Source organism: Solanum lycopersicum, chromosome 4 (assembly GCF_036512215.1).
Source record: "Solanum lycopersicum chromosome 4, SLM_r2.1".
In the NCBI taxonomy this organism is placed as follows: Eukaryota; Viridiplantae; Streptophyta; class Magnoliopsida; order Solanales; family Solanaceae; genus Solanum; species Solanum lycopersicum.
Window position 1 is genome coordinate 3,911,638 of NC_090803.1, and position 18,544 is coordinate 3,930,181.

Genomic DNA, 18,544 nt, shown 5'->3' on the forward strand with positions numbered 1-18,544 from the left:
GTCGTATTTAGATTTTGTACAGTAAATTTAAACTGTTTCTTATAGTATTGGGGTAATTTGACCGTTATCTATATAATAATATATAACTAAATGCAACAAGAAATGGATAGATATACTATAAATACGAGAATAAAATCATAAGATGTTCAAAATTCGCCAAGCCAAACTTCAAAATCGCATGTCTAAAATTTACAAAACTCAAAAGTACAAACAATTACGTATCACAAGAAAAATGGTTTGTTGTCATCTTTGACGCCTCTATACACACACTCATCTCTACATTCTTTCAAAACACTAAAAGAAATTCCTCAAGATGTACAAAAAATCTACAACTCTCCATTACGCTACTCTTGTTGTTCACCTACCTCTTTAGTTCCTGCACAATACATGAACGATGAATAGCCCGTTTGGATTGATGGAAAAATAAAAAGTAGGCAGAGTCCTACCTTCTGATTTTTAATTTTTTTAAAGTTATTTTATACTTTAAAAGCTAAAAATGAAACTTTTAAACCAATCCGAATGGGCTCAAAATCATCTAGAATATAGACAGAGACAAAATATCAATACAACAATCATCAGTGCAAGAGGAGCACAATGGAAGAAAACTTATATTTTTACTTGGTATGATATGATGACAAAATGAACTGAGTTTACATGGAAGCACCATTACTATATATCTTGCTACTTAAGAATGGAAACAAAATGCAAATAAGAGTGTAAGGAAGCAAAGTGATAAGTAAGAGGTCATCGGAAACTTACAATGTTCCAAACAAATAAAGTCTTTGAACTCTTGTAAGTTCGGAACCATACTGATTGTCCTCGATAAAAATAGTCAGACTGGTCCAACAGCAATACAAAAGAATTAAGGTCATTTTACAAATGAATACCTCCAAAAAAGAAAACAAGCTATTGAAGCATACCTGTGAATGCGTTGAAAATTAATTTGATTCACCTTTACTGTTACTCCCTACCAAAAAAAAAAGAAAAAACAAGATACTTGAAGAATGAACATCGAACCTCCAGGGAAAATCTTAACTCTACGAGAACAACCCCATTAAGTATTTTTTGTTAAGACATAACCGAAGAAGCAGAATTCCTGAACCAGGATTGGCTTACCCTGAGATTATCTTCAGATAAAATTGCTGTGTCTCTCGGAGTGGTTTTAGCAGCATCACTGCAGATAGTTCGAATTCAATTAGCTAAAGGTGACAAATGTGCCCACAAATGGCTCAGTCCAGGAAAGGACACCAAATATTATGAAACTACAGAATTCACCTGATATCAAAGTGCCTTTTGTTAGCAAACAGCTTCACAGTTTTAGGACCTTTAATGTAGGAAAAAATGTGTTAAGGCATGGCATCAGTTTATATAGACTTCTTAAAGAGAGTTTAACAGAAACACCAAAGAGCCACTTTCACAGTAAGTATGGCACCTGTGAAAGCAAAGTGAAATAAATCAATCAGGAACTATTACTTAGAGAGCATCGAGAACAGCACGTAACCACATCATTGACTCACGACATCAAAATGTCAACAGATAATCTACCACTTAACTGTATACATGATTGATCCATATCTTTAACATTACACCTATACCAATACATAAAACAGAGCAGAGCAATCGGTGAACCCCATTATAGAGAAGCCTGTCATAAAATTATCTGGCTATCCCACTAACAAGAAATGAAAAATCCATATCTTTAACATTATTCCTGAACTGCACTCTCTGGCTATCCCACTAACAAGAAACGAAAAAGATTTTAAAAGGTCACTGCAAACTAGGTAGTTTTACAAATTATCCATATTTTCTTGCTCTCCTTCAGATTTATGCATAAATATCAGAGTCAAGATTTTACTTAACAAGACATAGTGGTTTATCCAGCAACTAGTTGATGCATCATTTAGCTACATATCCATATAATAAATTATGAACACATGCCAGAGTAAGAATTTGTTTATCTTAAACAGTTGGCCTACAAAGGTAAATCTTCCAAAAAGCTGAAAATGCAAAGAGGTTAAACTAAAGGTCTTACGCACCTAATAAGAGATCACCGAGGGGCAAGAAGACACGAAATACATTGCCTACCTTCCTCCATGAGTCCTCCAATAACCAATGAATGCAAATTGATAGGCTGGTAAAAAGGTAAGTAAATCAATAGCTGCTCATCTGCAACGCTCTCCAAGGTCAAGCCCTTCAACTCTCTGTAATCCTAATTTAAATATTCAAAATAAAGTCAACACCATTAGTTTAAATTAAAACAAAGGCAACCTATATTGGATGAAGGAAGTTTCATTGATAGCAGAAGCTACTAGAAAAGATTATGTCAACTCCAATTTATAAGAGACTAAGCGAGCTTCCATTTAAAAGAGCTAATTAGCTATATTGTGGAGCGAACAATATCCAAAATAATGATCAGTGATATTTAAGCATAACAAATTGATCAAGTTAAATAGATCTTTCTTATACAAAAAAAAAAAAAAAAAAAAAAGCAGATACAAATTGATCTACATCTAATATACTGTTTCTTTGATAAAATTTATCCTATCCTATTCACTGCTCAATGTAAAATTCCTCAGCTTGAAAAATATATGGAAGGCCCAAATTTAAGAAATGGACAAAATCTTCTCCTTCTTTTACTTAGTTCATTAATTGTACCTTTTCTAGGGCATTGTTAAAACAGTGGATGCGGCTTCCATTAAGGCAGCGAACACACCGCAGGTCGACAAAGTCCAACAAATCAACCTGTTCATCACCCAGAAGTTGCAAAACATTTATATATGTTAAAACTGACATATGATAAAATGGCGTAGAAAACGAAATTATGAGGATCGCTAAGTTTATACATCTTACTTTAAATTCGGGAACTTTTACAACCAATGCATCCTCCTCAACTTCCTGTTCAATACCGTTGCTTGCAAATTCATCAGTATCCTCATATTTATCTCGATCAATAACACCATGAAGTTCTTGAGGTTGAACCTGAAAACCAAAAGGAAACTGTAATTTTAGAAAAATAATAAAACAAAGAAAATATAAGTGGCGTACATACCATAGAGATAGTACCATCAGCCCATGTAACCTCAATGTTGCCATCTTTGAAGCCAATTATATTCCCAAAGGAGGACAAATGAGAATTTTCTGCTTCTCTTGTTATTCGGCGCAACACCAAGTTACCCAGGTGATAGTTAAAAAGTCGATTTAGCTGGCAAGAACTAATGATTTCCTCATTTGGGATATTCAGCCATCTAACTGTTGTGGTTTTCTCCTTGTGATCAACAGATTTGACGACTCCCAAACCATCAGAATTATCCAATACCACATATTGACCGATGAAGAAATCGTGAACTCCAAGATCAGAAATGGGTTTCAGTATTGATGATGGTAGGTTCTTTTCAGTTATCCCATTTTGCCAAGTCACATCAACAGAAGTTTCGACATCACCAAGTAAAAATTCAGTTTCAGATTTTGAAAGCTCATGCCCGCATACATTTCCAATTTTCCAAGTGGAGCAAAATGGAAACACTTGGGTCAACCTGTCAGGATCTTGTTTAGCAAGGGGAGGGGAGTCGTCATTGCCATCAGAACTAATGATCCATATAACATATACTGATCCATCGACCAGTTCTGTTATTGTACATGTCCGTTTCGGGGAAACATTCACCTTCTGTCCAAGATGTAGTGAAAGACCATCCCAATCATCATGTGGCTGAAGACCCATCCCTCCTTTAAAAGTGCGTAAAGATCCATTCATGAACCTTACAGTAACATCACGGAGAACAAAATCTACCCTACCCAACCAATTGTTAAGGACTACCATATCTCCCTCCAAGAATTTTGTTACACGCTTCAGTTGGTTAGATGGAATGTATTGCGAAGGCTTGAGCTTTTTCACATCATACAGAAGAAATGATTGATTTATTTGAACTACTTGTCCAAGTGCCTTGTCTAGATCAGAAATGTGAGCAACAAAGTCCCCCAGTCTTAACATTCTTCCCCTGTCATTCTCCAATTCTTCACCGGCATTGTCCGATACAGAGTCATTGTCAACTGGAAGGCCCGGAGGAGAGTCTAACTTGGCATTATCTTCACCTTCCATCTAAAAATCTAACAATGTGACATATAGTTTATCACAAGAACATCTACATTACATGTAAAACTTAACCGATTCACAGTAAAACAGGGGCAAAAATCGTATTCATAATAACATGCATGTCAACCGTGAGACAACCAATCACTATACATCACAATAATAACAAGCCAGCGGCAAGTCTCGAAGAGAAAAGCGCAACAGAGTACAAAAACCCTACCCTAATTTTTTTCCGATCAACATCAAATTCCAATTGCGAAAGAAGCACCGAGTAAAATCATATAAAATTAACAACAGAACTCAACAATACAGCCGGTAAGGCTGAAGATACAAACTCATGAACAGAGTACATAAACGCTAACATAAAAAAATTCACAATAACATGCACGCTTTTCTTCTGAAACAGCATTTCATAGAAAGAATTAAAACCGAGATCGAGCCAGCTTAACTTAGTCAAAACGTCACTAATGGGGAGGCCGTCGGGTGTCGGTTCCAACGCAAACAGAGGGATAGTAAAATGAGAGCTGATAAGAAAGAGAAATAAGGACAGAGAAAACTTACAGAGGTGAACGGAGATGGCAGTCGCCGGCGAGCAGTGAACGGAGAGAAGGATCGGTGTCGTGATGAGGAAGTAACAAAATAGTAGAGTAAATGATTTTGACTTAAGTCTGTTTAAGTATAGTTAGTTAATTAGCTAAAATCCTAATCAGTTAATTAAGGCTAACTAACTTAATAGTTAGTTATACAAGTTTCTATATCATGTATGTATATAATAGAATTATTATGATTAATATTACTTTTACGTAACAAATAATGCATGTTACTTTCTTCTTCTTTTTTATTTTATGTAGTACTAATCGATTTTAAAGAGTCAATTATATATTTATGACTTCAAAATATTTCAAGTTTAATTATCGCGATTTATAATTTTTTTTTTTTACGTAATTTTAAATCTGTAGAAGTTTAAAAAGATAGAAACGAATGAGAACGAAGAAATTCTGAAAAATTACCGAACTATCCTTGAGTCATACAACACGATCTGTTGCATGCTTTGACACTATGAAATTCTTTTTTATAAGATAGTAATACGTAAAAATCTCACGATATTAAAAATTCGATTGAAGAAATCAAGAATCTAAGGACAGTTTGCGTGAAATCAAATCTAAGGTTAAATCAAAAACAAAAAGTTATCATCAATGAAGATTGTAAATGAAAATGCAGTTGTGTATGTGGGGGTTAAATCCTAATATTAATGCAAATTGATCAACATGCAACAATGATGAAAATTTTAAAAATATCAATTTCACTCTATAAATAAATTATGTTCATAAATAAATTATGTTCAAGATATCGATATAATTATTCATTATTTTTTAGTCTTATTGATATCAATGGTGTGAGTCAATTTTTTTACAATTATTTGATACTGAAAATTAAATTTTATGGAATAGATCATTAAGACTATGTCATCGAATAAAAATAAAATTGGTCTAGTTGACTTGAAGTTTTTATTACCTCCTTTGTTATAGCAAAAACGATATTTACAATATAATAAATATTTGAATAAATACAAATCATAACGTATATCAAATTTTCAATAACGTATTCCAAACTAATTATCTCCTTGTGAAATCTCAAGTATCAATGCCTTGAAGATTGCTCCAACTAGAGTGATAAAATTAAACTCAATCCATTCAATCACTTTGAATTTGGACGGGTTATTGACCCATCATTTTAATCCACTAAAAATAGGGTTAAGATGTAATCTAAATTAACTTATGAGAAATCGTGTCAATATTTTAGAATTTTTTAATTTTTTTTTTTTGATATGTTATATATAACTATAACTAAGAAGAATTTTTTTTATTAGGTACTAAAATATTTTTTAAAAAACAAATAAATAACTAAAATTTAGTAAAAATTTGGTTGGATAGAGTTTGGTCATCACCTTATCCGTTATGACCTACGCAAGTTTAAATTGAGTTGAATTAGGTTTTGACTCGTTTGTTATCTTGATTTATTATGATTCGTTCAAATTTAACCAAATTCGTCTAATTATCACCCCTATTTTCAAATCATAAATAGATCTTTTTAGTTTACATATTTCTTTTTTGGCCTTTAACAATGAAATATAAGGATTGTGTTATGTAATTTTTTTTTGTTTCTCCATTGAAAGAGCTTGCTTTCACATCTATTTAATGTAATTTTAAATCAAAACATGCAACATAGCAAAAATTAACTCAAATAAAAGTAAACATCACATCACAAATAATAAAAAATATCCTCACAATTTATTGAATCTCTTTATCGACCCATTCAATTTGCATTTAACTTATGAACTTTTTTTCTCTCAATAAATATACACAAAGGAGGAAGATTAACTAGATTTCATACTTTATTGATTTTTAACGATATTATGTAATCTTTTCTAACGTTATTATGCAATTGAGGTTCATATTCTTCAAAAAAAAAAGTTTAAGATTTAAAATTGTCATAATTTTTTCTAACGTTATTATGTAATTGAGGTTCATATTCTTCAAGAAAAAATTTAAGATTCAAAATTGTCATAATTTTTTCTAACGTTATTATGTAATTGAGGTTCATATTCTTCAAGAAAAAATTTAAGATTCAAAATTGCCAGTCTCACTTGGATCAAGAACAACTCCTTGGTCTATTTGATTATCTAACATCTTTAAAGCATTGTCTAATTAGTTGAATTCAGTATTTCATAAAGAGAATGATTTGCTATTACTTTACCTTTTTCGAGAAAAAAATATTTTGAATATACGACATTTCGCAATTCACAATACTATTTTCATCTTTTTATTTCATTGATAAAATACATATTTTGGAATGTCATGGTTATCTTATAATGATACTTTTTTTTGGACTTGATTTTTCAAATTTATCAAAATGATCTTTTGCATATGTTGCACAATTCCAAGATCGTAAATCATTCAAATTAGATTTTATGATTAATCTAAGTACATAAAACGTGAAAGGTATTATTAAAAAATATTTTATTCGACAAGTTGGTTATCATCTTTAATACATAGCTATCCAAAATTAGATAGATAAATTTACATGTATCATTCAACGGTATTTTATCTTTTCTATCTCTTACTATCTCGACCTCATGTCTTTTGAAACATTCAATCACTTCAGATTTATGAAAAGCCAAATAGATATATAGAATCTTTTGATTACATTTTAATAAGAGAAATCAAAATTTCTTATTTCAGAAATTGTATTCCCTAACCTCGTCTTATATAAATAAACTAGATTTGAATTAGTTTGGTGTAAACACTCAGTGGAGATAAGTTTTTTCATAAATTTCCTTTGTTCCTAATTACTCGTCCATTTTTGAATTGACACACAGAAAATAATAGTTGATATAGTGAGTTTATCATTTTATCCCTATTAATTATGAAGAGGATAAACTAAAAACTTGAATTTTTCAAGGAGTTCTACATTTTTCAAAGATATTAATTGAGGATATAATAGAAATTTTTTTTATCCTTTTTTGATTTATCAAAATGAACAAATAACTAGAAATAATTAAAAAAAGAAAAATGTACAAATAATTAGAAACACAGGTAGTATTTATTTAAATGGTACTCCCTTTGTTCAGAATTGTTTGTCATGTTGCGCTTATCGAAAGTTAATTTAACTAATTTTCACAATAATTCAATATTTTAAACAAAAAAATTAGAAATTATAAAACTATACGAAAAGTATTATAAATTACAATATTTTGCATATTAATATGATGAAAAATACATCTTAAAATGTTGATCAAAATTTTTATAATTTGACTCTAAAAATAAAAATCATGACTAGCAATATCGAACGGAGAGAATAATACAATATATCATTAATTATGAATATGAAAAGTATGTTAAATATGATAATTAGTGCTATTTATGAAATTTTCTCCTATAAATAAGAGTCCTAAGAACAGTTATTATATAATCCTTCTCCTCCAACCCTGTACCCATAATCCCTAATTTAGCGATCGGAAAAAGTGTTGCAATGCCACCGGAACGTTCATCGTCGTCGGCAGCTACTTCATCATCCTCGTCGCGACACACCTATTCGTCGTCGGCATCTACTTCATCGTTGTCCGCAGCAGCTACCGTATCGTCGTCGTCGCAGTACACCTACTCCAACGGCGCATACTTTCCGACACCAATTCATCTCCAACAACAGCCTCCTCAACCCTACATAGGCGCTGCTCCTCCGCCCGTGCAACTACCTTATCCTTCCGTCTATCCAGCTATTCCTGCTACTCCAGGCGTTTACACTTTACCGCATTTTCAACAAGTAATTCTAAATATGTTATAAGCTTTTATATATATCTGAATTTTTCTCTGTGTGGGCGTAATTGCAATTGATTTTCAATCCTTGCATTTTGTTTGCGTTAGTACTAATAGCTTACATGTAATTATTATGCATGTAATTTTCTCGCTTCTTGGTTTAAGTTTTTTTTTTGAGAATTTGGCTGGTAATTTTTTGAAACTTTCTTGTGAAATTGTTGAGATTGTTCGTGCTTGCTTGTTGAGAGTATATCTGCATCTGTTTGTGTATCTTGCTTACTAGTCAATTAAGTAGGTTCGAAATCTCACGTTCAAATCTCTATTTGTGTTTATGTACGTGATATTCATACTGCTTGCTGGTCAATAAAGTGGGTTCGGAGTCATGAAGTTTCATGTTCAAATCCTAGAGGTAACAATACTAATACTAGGTGATTTCTTCTCATTTGTCACGCCTTGGTAGATTGAGTTTCCTGGTGTCTGGTGAAACTAGTTGAGCTCAGACACCACGGTAATCAAAAGAAAATAATGACGCCAGTTATAAGCTTGTTAGGTTCGTTTTAAGAAAAGGATAGAAGAAAATACCCATAGAAGTATTTACGCCCGGACTTTGTGCTATGTAGCTTTGTCATGTTAAGCTAGCGAGCTTGCTTCGAAAATGAAGCTATATTTTTTTCATGCTTGGAATGTACCTAATTCTTGTGGACAGGCTCAACAGTTATTCCATAGAGATGCGCAAACAATCACACCTGAAGCACTTGAAAATGTGAAGGCTGCACTTGCGAGCAATGAAACTGAGCATAGAGCTAACGCCAAGAAGAGAGGTGTACCTCGTAAAGCAGCAGGAAAAAGTTGGAAAGATCCTACCCTGACGCAGTGGCCATCGAGTAAGCCTAATTTCCTATTCCTTTTTTTTCCCATTTATTGGCTGTGCCTCAGTAGTGTTCATATCTGTTTATTTATAAGCTTAATTTCTCTCCTATTAAGTCTTGGATAGTTTAAGGCATCAATCAAACTGCAATTCATGTCTTGATTATATATCAACTACTTGAAGCCTATGACAATTGACAAGTGTATATGGAAGGCCTAATTGCTGAATAAACCAATCTGTGTGAAGTATGAATAGCAAATACAACAATATACCCAATGTAACCCCACAAGTGGGGCCTTGGGGAGGATAGAGTGTACCCATACCATACCCTACCTTGGGAGTTAGAAATAAAAGGCAAATAAACATACTATAAAAATTTGTATTATTTAAGTAATGGTGGTTTTGTGTCTTTTCAATGCATTTCTTTTTCTTCTTTTCCCTGAGGTATTTAGTAAATGAATGTGTAGGAGATAACTCTCTGAAGTAATCTATCAGATCTTACATGTTAGAATACTATGCTTTATTGGTCCAATTTCATGGTTATGGTCTAGCAAGTAATTGTATCCACTGCTGATATCATTTATCTTACTCAATTATCTTTCACTGTTGGTTCTGCCTTTCACTTCCTTTCATGAATGTTGTTTGCACCTGTTTTCCCATCATTATTTGTTCCTTTTTCTGTAAGAAATTGGTGCAAAATTATAGTATAGTGGAATGACTTACTGTTCGGATGGTGTTGCAGATGATTATCGTCTATTCTGTGGTGATCTTGGGAATGAGGTGAATGAGGATGTTTTATCAAAAACCTTTTCAAAGTTTCCATCCTTTAACATGGCTAAGGTATTATGTTCTGTTAGATAATTTATTTTGCTTTCCAATACTTCTACTGGTTTTTCTTGTCATGAAGAGAGAAATTTTTGTGCCCTACTTTTTATTTCGCTAAATATGGTATTTCTACATCCTAAACATTCTTGAATCTTCAGAAAGCTAGAAATCCTTGTATATGCACCAACAACTGTTGATAGTCTGAGGCGGATCTGGGCTTTGATGTTTACACAGTCCTACGACAACCTCAAATTAACAGTATACAATAATAACTGAGGTTCACAGTTAAATATAAATAGATATTTAGTGGATTTCAATATACATATACTGGATTGGGGGTAATACTAATCTGATTCTTTCTGCCTTGACCTGACAGAAAAGATCAGAAAGAAATTAAGAAGTAATTTGTATTCGCCTTGCTGTCTTTGAACTTTATTGTGTAATTGTATGTTTTTAGCTTACAAGGTTCAGTAACAAAGAGTTTTTACTATTCATTTTGACAGGTTTTGAGAGACAAACGGACTGGTAAGACCAGAGGATTTGGATTTGTAAGTTTTTCCAGCCCAGTAGACTTTGCTGCGGCACTTAAAGGAATGAATGGTAAGTTATCTGTTAATCAATATATGCAGTCTCTTATTTTGCTTGAGCTATTAAATGACAACTTGATATAGTGGGTTTGTCACAGTTATATGATCAGCTTTTACCTTCTTGAAGTACCACCAATCATAAATGATAGCGTAGAATTTGTTCTAACAGTTTTCTTGATATGCCATTTAATTTGGCTAGATGTCCTTCATGTCAAATAATTCGGGTATATATAAAGAGTTCCCTCTGTTATGCCACTGGGTTTTGTATTTGAAAGTGTATTCCCTCCCTCCCCCCTTCCTTTTCCTCTCTCCACGGTGATGAAGGAATAATGAAAGAAACAAGTAATTGAACTATGTATTGAAAACAACAATTAGAACTGCTTTTAAAATTGGTCTAGGTAAAGTAAAAATTAACAAGGAAAAGAACAACATCAACCAAAATTGTATGAGAGAGTTTCAAAAGTCTGTTTCTTGTGGAGAGGGGAGTACATGAATATCTTAAATGGCAGTAGCTATTGAATTGGTGCAATGTTGTTCCCAAATGCCTAATGAGGTGGTAATTCGTGCTGTTTTCAGGGAAGTATGTTGGAAATCGCCCAATTAAACTAAGCAAGAGTAATTGGCAAGAGAGGAATGACAATGAAGCTCAGAAAGACACAAGGTGAAGATTTTTGCATTGTATATGAGATTACGTTTTGATAGTTGGCATTAACTTACGAATATGAACTGAACTACGTTTTCTGGATATTCGATCTTGCGGTAGAACCGATTGCATAAGAAGCCGATGCTAGCAAAGAAAGGATATTACAAGTGAGCACCTACCATGATATGACTCAAGCAGCAAGAATACTTACTGTACTAATGATGATTTAGTTTTAAAGTTTAGTTGGTGGTTGATTCCCTTGCAATCCATTTTGTTATGATATAGCATTGGGAAAATCGCAGAGACTTTGGAAAGGTTTTGGGTATTTTTTATAACCGCAGGATAATTCGTTGTCGCTACAACCTTTGTCATTTGGGTGAACACTCTATAATGAGCACTTTGTGCACACTGGGTAAACCCCTCACTGTGTAATAGCTGGGGAAGTAAACCGCACTAAGCAAGCCCAATGCGACAGCCTAGACTCAAAAGGCATTGAGGGAGATCAATTTTGGGTCATTTGTATGGATAACCATCCTCCAAATGCAAAAATTGTCTTTTGACAAAATAAATCATTAAGCTGCAATTGTATTATGTCTTGTCTAATATGTTCATGAAGTATAAATACATTAAGCTTAAAAATTCATGAATGAACTTGAAAAACCAATATGAAAAGGACTTGTTTATGTCTCAATTCTGAAGAACTATACTAAGTGGGGGTTTCAAAAAATGGAGTGTATGTAAAGTTTTAATTTTATTTTAGAAGTAAAAAGGTTGTTTCTAATAGACCTTTGGTTCAAGAAAAAAACAGATAAATGGAGTATTATAATTATTTTAATAGTGTTTTACTTTGGTCATATAGTTAGAAGGGAAGAAAATATATCTACATTTTTATACATAGTTGTTCGCATACAATGTTTGGTTTGTAATTAAAATTATTTTTCATTAGCTATTCAAAATTACACATAACTACTCTATAAATTGTAAAAATATATCCAACATCTTGGACTCTTGGTGGTACTTGGTACTTTTTCGTTCTGGATGACACGTATCGATTGATTTCGTTTGATTTTAAAGTTTATCGATTTGGATTATTAATTATTGGTATGTAGAGAAGCAAAATTATTATAGAACAATTAAGATATTGATTTGGATTATTGATTTATCGGTTATTGAATCGTTATTGATTCGGTTACCAGTTTAACCATTAAGATTTGAAAAAAAAAATACTAAAAAAAAATAGTTTAAAACAAGGTGACAAACCAAATGAATCATGTACATGAGTTCACAAGTTACATCTTTCTCAAAAGCAAACACTTTTAGATTGTATTATAACCAAGAGTTGGGACAACTAGAAACAAAAGTAGGAAATCAAACTCTAAGTCAAGGACTTAATATACAAAATGGTATGAAAATAATTATTTAATTTACTATCAGGTAGTCAGTTGACCCGTTAAGAAAAAACCCAAATTATTAAAGATCCGATAACAAAATAAATCAAAACTGTTATGAAAACCGCCAAGTCAATAACCCATTATGGATAAATCAATAACTTTTTTTCCGATTCGAATTATCGATTTCGACTTTGAATAACATGTATTTTATAACTTTAATCAAATTGAGGTGTGCAAAAAGTGAATCGTACACCGTGGTCATTAAATAAAAACAAAATCCAAAATAAACTAATATTGTACAATAGGTACCAAAGCACATATTAAGTTAGAAAAGAGGAGTCAAAATGCAAATATCTTCAAATTTTAACCCTAGTTATTAACGTCCAACAATCTTGAATTCATAATTTTTGCCCCCCAAGTACTGCATCTGCTCTGTTTTTAACGGAAAAAAAAAATTGCAGGTATGTTCATGGCTGATTACTTTCTTAATACTTTCTCTTTGTTGGGTTCTTCCCCCACCCCACGTACGTATCTGGGTGGGGGTTGGTTCTTTCTCATTTTTCCAATATTACTACAGTTTAATTTGTTGTCTAAAATCCCGTCATTACACTGGGTATGTTGTTGTTGTTGTTGAATTGTCAAGTAAAATTTGTTGTATGAGATGCTAGTTACGTGGTTCTTTGTGGGGTTGGTGTTTTTTTTTTCACCTCATTTTTTCACGAGGTTTAGTTATGGTTTTAGATATTAGGTTGTTGAATTTTAGCTAAATTTTATAGTAAATTTTGAAACTTTGTCGCGTTATCATATTTTCACAATCTTAGTTATGGTTTCGCATATCATATTGTTGTATTTTAGCTAAATTTGTACTCCCTCCGTCCGGTATTGTTTCTATTTTTAAATTTGTACTTGAGATGCATTTTTTCATCATATTAGTATGCAAAAAGTTGCAATTAAATTTATAGTATTTTTCATATAGTTTTAGAATATCTAAAATTCTTTTATTTAAAACATCGAATTAATATGATCTAATTTACCTTTGAAAATTTAAGCGCAACATGACAAACATTTTCGGACGGAGGGAGTAGTAAATTTTGAAACTTTGTCGCGTTTATCATATTTTCACAATCTTAGTTATGGTATGGGATATTAGATTATTGAATTTTAGCTAAATTTGTTGTAAAAGGAGGTGAAACTTTTTGGGGTTAGTTTTGTTAATCATTTTTTTCACAAGCTTAGTGATTATTGAATTTTAGCTAAATTTGTTGTAAAAGATGAAAACTTTGTGGGGTTAGTTCTTTTTATCATTTCTTTCACAAGCTTAGTTATGGTTTCGGATATCAGATTGTTGAATTTAGCTAAATCTGTAGTAAAAGGCGAAACTTTTGTTATCATTTTTCCACAAGATTAGTTATGGTTTTGGATATGAGATTGTCGAATTTTAGCTAAATTTGTTGTAAAAAGTGAAACTTTGTGGGGTTAATTTTTTTAATCATTTTTTCACAAGCTTAGTTATGTTTTTGGATATGAGATTATTGAATTTTAGCTACATTTGTTGTAGAATGTGAAACTTTGTGGGTTTAGTTTTTTTTAATCATTTTTTCACAAGCTTAGTTATGGTTTTGGATATCAGATTGTTAAATTTTAGCTAAATTTGTAGTAAAAGGTGAAACTTTATGGTGTTAGTTTTTTTAATCATTTTTTCCCAAGCTTAGTTATGGTTTCGGATGTCAAATTGTTCATTTTAGCTAAATTTCTTGTAAAAGGTGAAATTTTGTGGGGTTTGTTTTTTTTGTCATTTTTTAACAAGCTTAGTTATGGCTTAGGATGTCAGATATTAATGTTATATTTTAGCTAAATTTGTAGTAATAAGTGAACAAATTGATGTTACTCAAGTTTTTCTTTGTGGTATTAGCTAAATTTGTAGTAAAAGCTGAACAAATTGATGATTACATCCCCGTTGTGTTTTCCATCTGAGCAAATGGTTTGTGTGTGATGTGTTACTGTTTTGCATTTAAATGATATGGCCTCACATAGAGCTGAATGGTTAAAGATGATTTGTATAGACAGCTTTAACTAGTTTGGAATTGACATGTAAGTTGATTATGTGATGTTACTGAATGACATTTTGACTCCCTTATGGGTGTTGGATGAATTTCTGATGGAGCTCCTTAACTGATATACTCATATTAATTTATTTCTTTTTTGAGAAGTGTTTTGAATCAAGTCAAATTTGAATATGAAGTTTGTTTTTCCAAGTGTAGAGTTACTGGTTTGGCAGAAGAGCTTTTTGTTTTTTGTAACGAAAAAATATTGCATATATATAACAGAAACTACAAGGGAGCATGGTGTGACTTAGACACCGAAGAGTTACAAGTATTAGTACTATGGTAGGCATTATAGATACATCTGGGAGTAGACTACATTAGCTACTAAAGAATGCTCTCTTTCAGTAAGTTTGGAGTATCTATAAAGATTTCCTAATACAAGATGTTAAGATAAAAGATGTCAAGTTTCAACCTTCGCCACCAAAAAGTCTTCTTGCATTTTCTGTTCTCTCTTAATGGTTTCTATTCGGAAGACAATTGTTCTCTTACATTCCCCTGACCTCTTCTTACCTTTTTCAGTTGACAAGACTGGGATCACTGTTGCTTCAATTTTTCCAGTTTGCCTAAGATTGCATGCCACCTTGATGATATGCTATTCAAGTATAGCACATATGCCACTGCGATCTTGCTTACCTCTATTTCACAGGAATAACACAGTAGTTTCTGAAGAAATGCTCTTTTTCTCTTGAAGGTTGGTGTTATCATAAAGAAAACAATGGCTACACTTGTGCCGAAACTGATGACTGGAACTCCTACCCTACATATACAGAACTCAAGCTCCAGCCAGATAGACCTCCAAACTGGAAGTAGTCAATCCTTGCTAATAAAAACTCCAGCAATTCTGTTAAGACATTCATTCAGAGGTAACTTTAGTGATCAATCTTCTCTGCAATGGCATGGAGTTCTTGGTTCAGGAAAAACTGGTTCCATATTATCCTGTAACAAGCAGGGAAGTGTCTGTCTTGATAGAGTTAAAGAGGGTACTAATGGGAGCTTAAATGGAGATGTTGAGAAGATATCAAATGAACAGTTTAAGAAACTTTCTAGTTCCTTAAGGTTGACTTTAGATGGACCATTGGTTGAAAATGATGAGACAACTAACAACAAAATCCTTAGAAGTTTTTGCAGTCATGGAAAATTGCTTGAAGCATCAAAATTAGTTGACCTGATGTCTCGTCGATACCAAATTCCAGACTATCCTTCCTGCATAAACTTGATTAGGGGCCTCGTCAATGTTGGACAGACCGACAAAGCAGTGAATGTTCTACAAACCATGGTTATGTCTGGTGGGACTCCAGATATTATCACATATAATATGTTAATCAGTGGTCTCTGTAGAAAAGGGCTTTTGAACTCTGCCATTGATTTCTTGGACTACATGAGCTTGAGTGGTTGCCTTCCCAATGTTATCACTTATAATACTATACTGCGTGCGATGTTTGACCGTAATAAATATGATCAAGGAATTCAGTTTTGGAAGGATCAGTTAAGAAAAGGATGCCCTCCTTATCAGATCACCAGTACAATTCTTGTTGAATTAGTCTGCAAACATTGTGGTGTTATACGTGCCCTTGAGGTAATGGAGGACTTGGCAGTTGAGGGATGTTCTCCAGATCTCGTGACCTACAATTCCATGGTAAATTTTTCTTGTAAGCAAGGGAACTTTGAAGATTCAGCTTTACTAATCTATAATCTTCTATCGCATGGCCTTGAGCCCAATGCTGTGACTTACAATACTCTTCTCCATTCCTTTTCTACCTATGCATGTTGGGACGGAGTAGATGAGATTCTTTCCATTATGAATGAAAGTTCACATCCTCCTAGTGTTGTGACTTACAATATTTTAATCAATTGTTTGTGCAAGCATGGGCTTCTGGATCGTGCAATTGACTTTTTCACTCAGATGGTCTCTGAAAACTGTACACCTGATATAATCACATATAATACACTTCTACGTGCTCTTTGTAAGGAGGCAATGGTGGAAGAGGCCATCCAAATTGTTCATTGTTTAGGTGATAGCAGTTGTTCTCCTAGTATAATCACTTACAACATAGTCATTGATGGCCTTGCGAAGCTTGGTTTTATGGAGAAGGCTATGGATTTATACCATCAAATGAGAAAGCATGGGACTTGTCCTGATGATGTTACATATAGATGTCTAATTTGGGGATTCTGTCGAGCTGATCTTATTGAAGAAGCTGTGGAGTTACTAAAAGAGATGGGTAATAGCAGACACAGGGTCAGAGATAATTGTTACAGGTTTATTATTCACAGATTATGTCAAAATGGTAAACTGGACTCTGCAAAAAAGGTGCTGAAAATGATGATATCAAGTTGCCACAAGCTTAAGTCAACCGTATATTCCAATATAATTGCAGGGATAGCTGGTGCGGGTATGAATGAAGCAGCTATGGAATTGTGTGAGAAGTTGAAGGAATGGAAAATTCTCAAGGAATAGATTTTTTTTTCCCAATTACACAGGATCCTTAACTCGGTGATTGTTTTTGGTAGCATGGCTGGTGCAGATATGAATAAAACAGCAACAGAAATGTGGAAATAGTTGAGTGAATGCAACTCTCGAGGAATAGAGGTTTTCATATTGGAAAGAGATTATCATTAGATCAGGACATCAAATCATTCAACATTTCACCTCAGCACAAATGGAAATTTTACTCCTTTATTAGGTTTCTTTCCTTGTCCATTGTCTGTTATATTTTGTGCTTGGTAAAATTTTTGACCAATGTCATGCTTGCTTGACAGAGTTTTGGTTAGTTATGTATTCTAATTCATATGGCGACTTTTTTATTTCTATATTATTCACATATAGAAAAAGCTATGGATCAGTGCATTTGAGGCATATTTTATCATGTGCCATGAATATATATGTGGCCTTGGGTTTTAGTGCAATGTCTTTGTGAAGTTTCCCAGTATTTCTGTTATCAATATGGATTTGTATTCTTCTAATATCTTAAATTTTTAAGTTTTTATCTCCTTTTTAGTTGTGTAGCTCTACTAGCTATTTGTATTTCCATTACCACTGCCCATATTAAGTTCATGTAACCTGTCCATTTCTTGAGTTTTTTTTCCCCAGGAATTCTTGATGTTAAGACCCCTAGCAGCTTGTTATTCACCATCTATTTCACCGCTCCGATGCTATGGCCTAGTAATCAGTGAAGTGGTGGGAGAACTATGAGATCTCATATTCAACTCAGCTAGATGATTTCTTCTCATGTGCCCAAGTCTCGGTGAACATAGTTGTCTGGTATCTATGTTGGTAAAGAGGTAGTAAGCCCCATGGAATAGTGGAAGTGTGTTCCAAGCTGACCTTGGACACCAGGGTTATGAAAAAGGTTCATCATCCCTTTCTCAGTTTGATGATTTCTTCTTGTGTGCCTAAGCCTCGGTCCCTCGGTTAACTATGTTGTCTAGTACCTATGTTGGTGAGGAGGTACCAGGTGCCCCATGGAATAGTGGACATGCGTTCCAAACTGACCCGGACACACCATCATGAAAAAAGTTCATCATCCCTTTCTCAGTTAGATAATCCTTCTCATGGCTAAACCTTGGTGAAAGAGTTACCTATGTTGTGAGGAGGTACCAGGTGCTGCCTAGAATAGTGGAGGTGCATTCCAAGCTGACCCGTACACCGCCATCATGTAATAAATTCATCATCCCTTTCTCCAATCAACCACTTTTTTGTAATATAGAAGATGGCTTCTATT

General features: G+C 33.3%; 2 protein-coding genes and 1 pseudogene across 3 annotated transcripts; 2 read left to right on the plus strand and 1 right to left on the minus strand.

The window, feature by feature from the left end:
* Positions 1–87: 87 nt before the first annotated feature.
* LOC101246622 (probable ubiquitin-conjugating enzyme E2 23) lies at positions 88–4,758 on the minus strand. Its single transcript, XM_069296975.1, has 10 exons — positions 4,649–4,758; positions 3,050–4,096; positions 2,851–2,979; positions 2,656–2,742; positions 2,086–2,209; positions 1,276–1,324; positions 1,117–1,174; positions 921–967; positions 760–837; positions 88–376 (listed from the first exon to the last, which is right to left on the minus strand). The coding sequence occupies exons 2-10, from the start codon at positions 4,094–4,096 to the stop codon at positions 370–372; spliced, it is 1,626 nt and encodes a 541-aa protein (XP_069153076.1). The 5' UTR covers positions 4,649–4,758; the 3' UTR covers positions 88–369.
* A 3,280-nt stretch (positions 4,759–8,038) lies between these two features.
* LOC101246337 (uncharacterized) lies at positions 8,039–12,348 on the plus strand (annotated as a pseudogene).
* A 700-nt stretch (positions 12,349–13,048) lies between these two features.
* On the plus strand, positions 13,049–17,729 carry LOC101246044 (pentatricopeptide repeat-containing protein). Of its 2 annotated transcripts, XM_010320972.4 has the most exons (3): positions 13,049–13,178; positions 15,342–15,422; positions 15,514–17,729. In XM_010320972.4, exon 3 carries the CDS (start codon positions 15,538–15,540, stop codon positions 17,278–17,280), a length of 1,743 nt encoding a protein of 580 aa, XP_010319274.1. In that variant the 5' UTR covers positions 13,049–13,178; positions 15,342–15,422; positions 15,514–15,537; the 3' UTR covers positions 17,281–17,729. The 2 variants fall into 2 exon arrangements, with proteins under 2 accessions (XP_010319274.1, XP_004237158.1); XM_004237110.5 differs by lacking the exon at positions 15,342–15,422 and having other exon boundaries at positions 13,087–13,178.
* The last annotated feature ends 815 nt before the right edge of the window (positions 17,730–18,544 follow it).

What these genes read in the sequence shown, in the direction of transcription:
- LOC101246622 (XM_069296975.1), bottom strand. Translation starts at nt 4,096, where the DNA reads ATGGAAGGTGAAGATAATGCCAAGTTAGACTCTCCTCCGGGCCTTCCA. An exon ending in TGGAGGACTCATGGAGGAAG is followed by an intron (nt 1,325 to 2,085) that starts GTAGGCAATGTA and finishes CCTACATTAAAG; the next exon opens with GTCCTAAAACTGTGAAGCTG. An exon ending in AATTTTCAACGCATTCACAG is followed by an intron (nt 838 to 920) that starts GTATGCTTCAAT and finishes CTGTTGGACCAG; the next exon opens with TCTGACTATTTTTATCGAGG.
- LOC101246044 (XM_010320972.4), top strand. Translation starts at nt 15,538, where the DNA reads ATGGCTACACTTGTGCCGAAACTGATGACTGGAACTCCTACCCTACAT.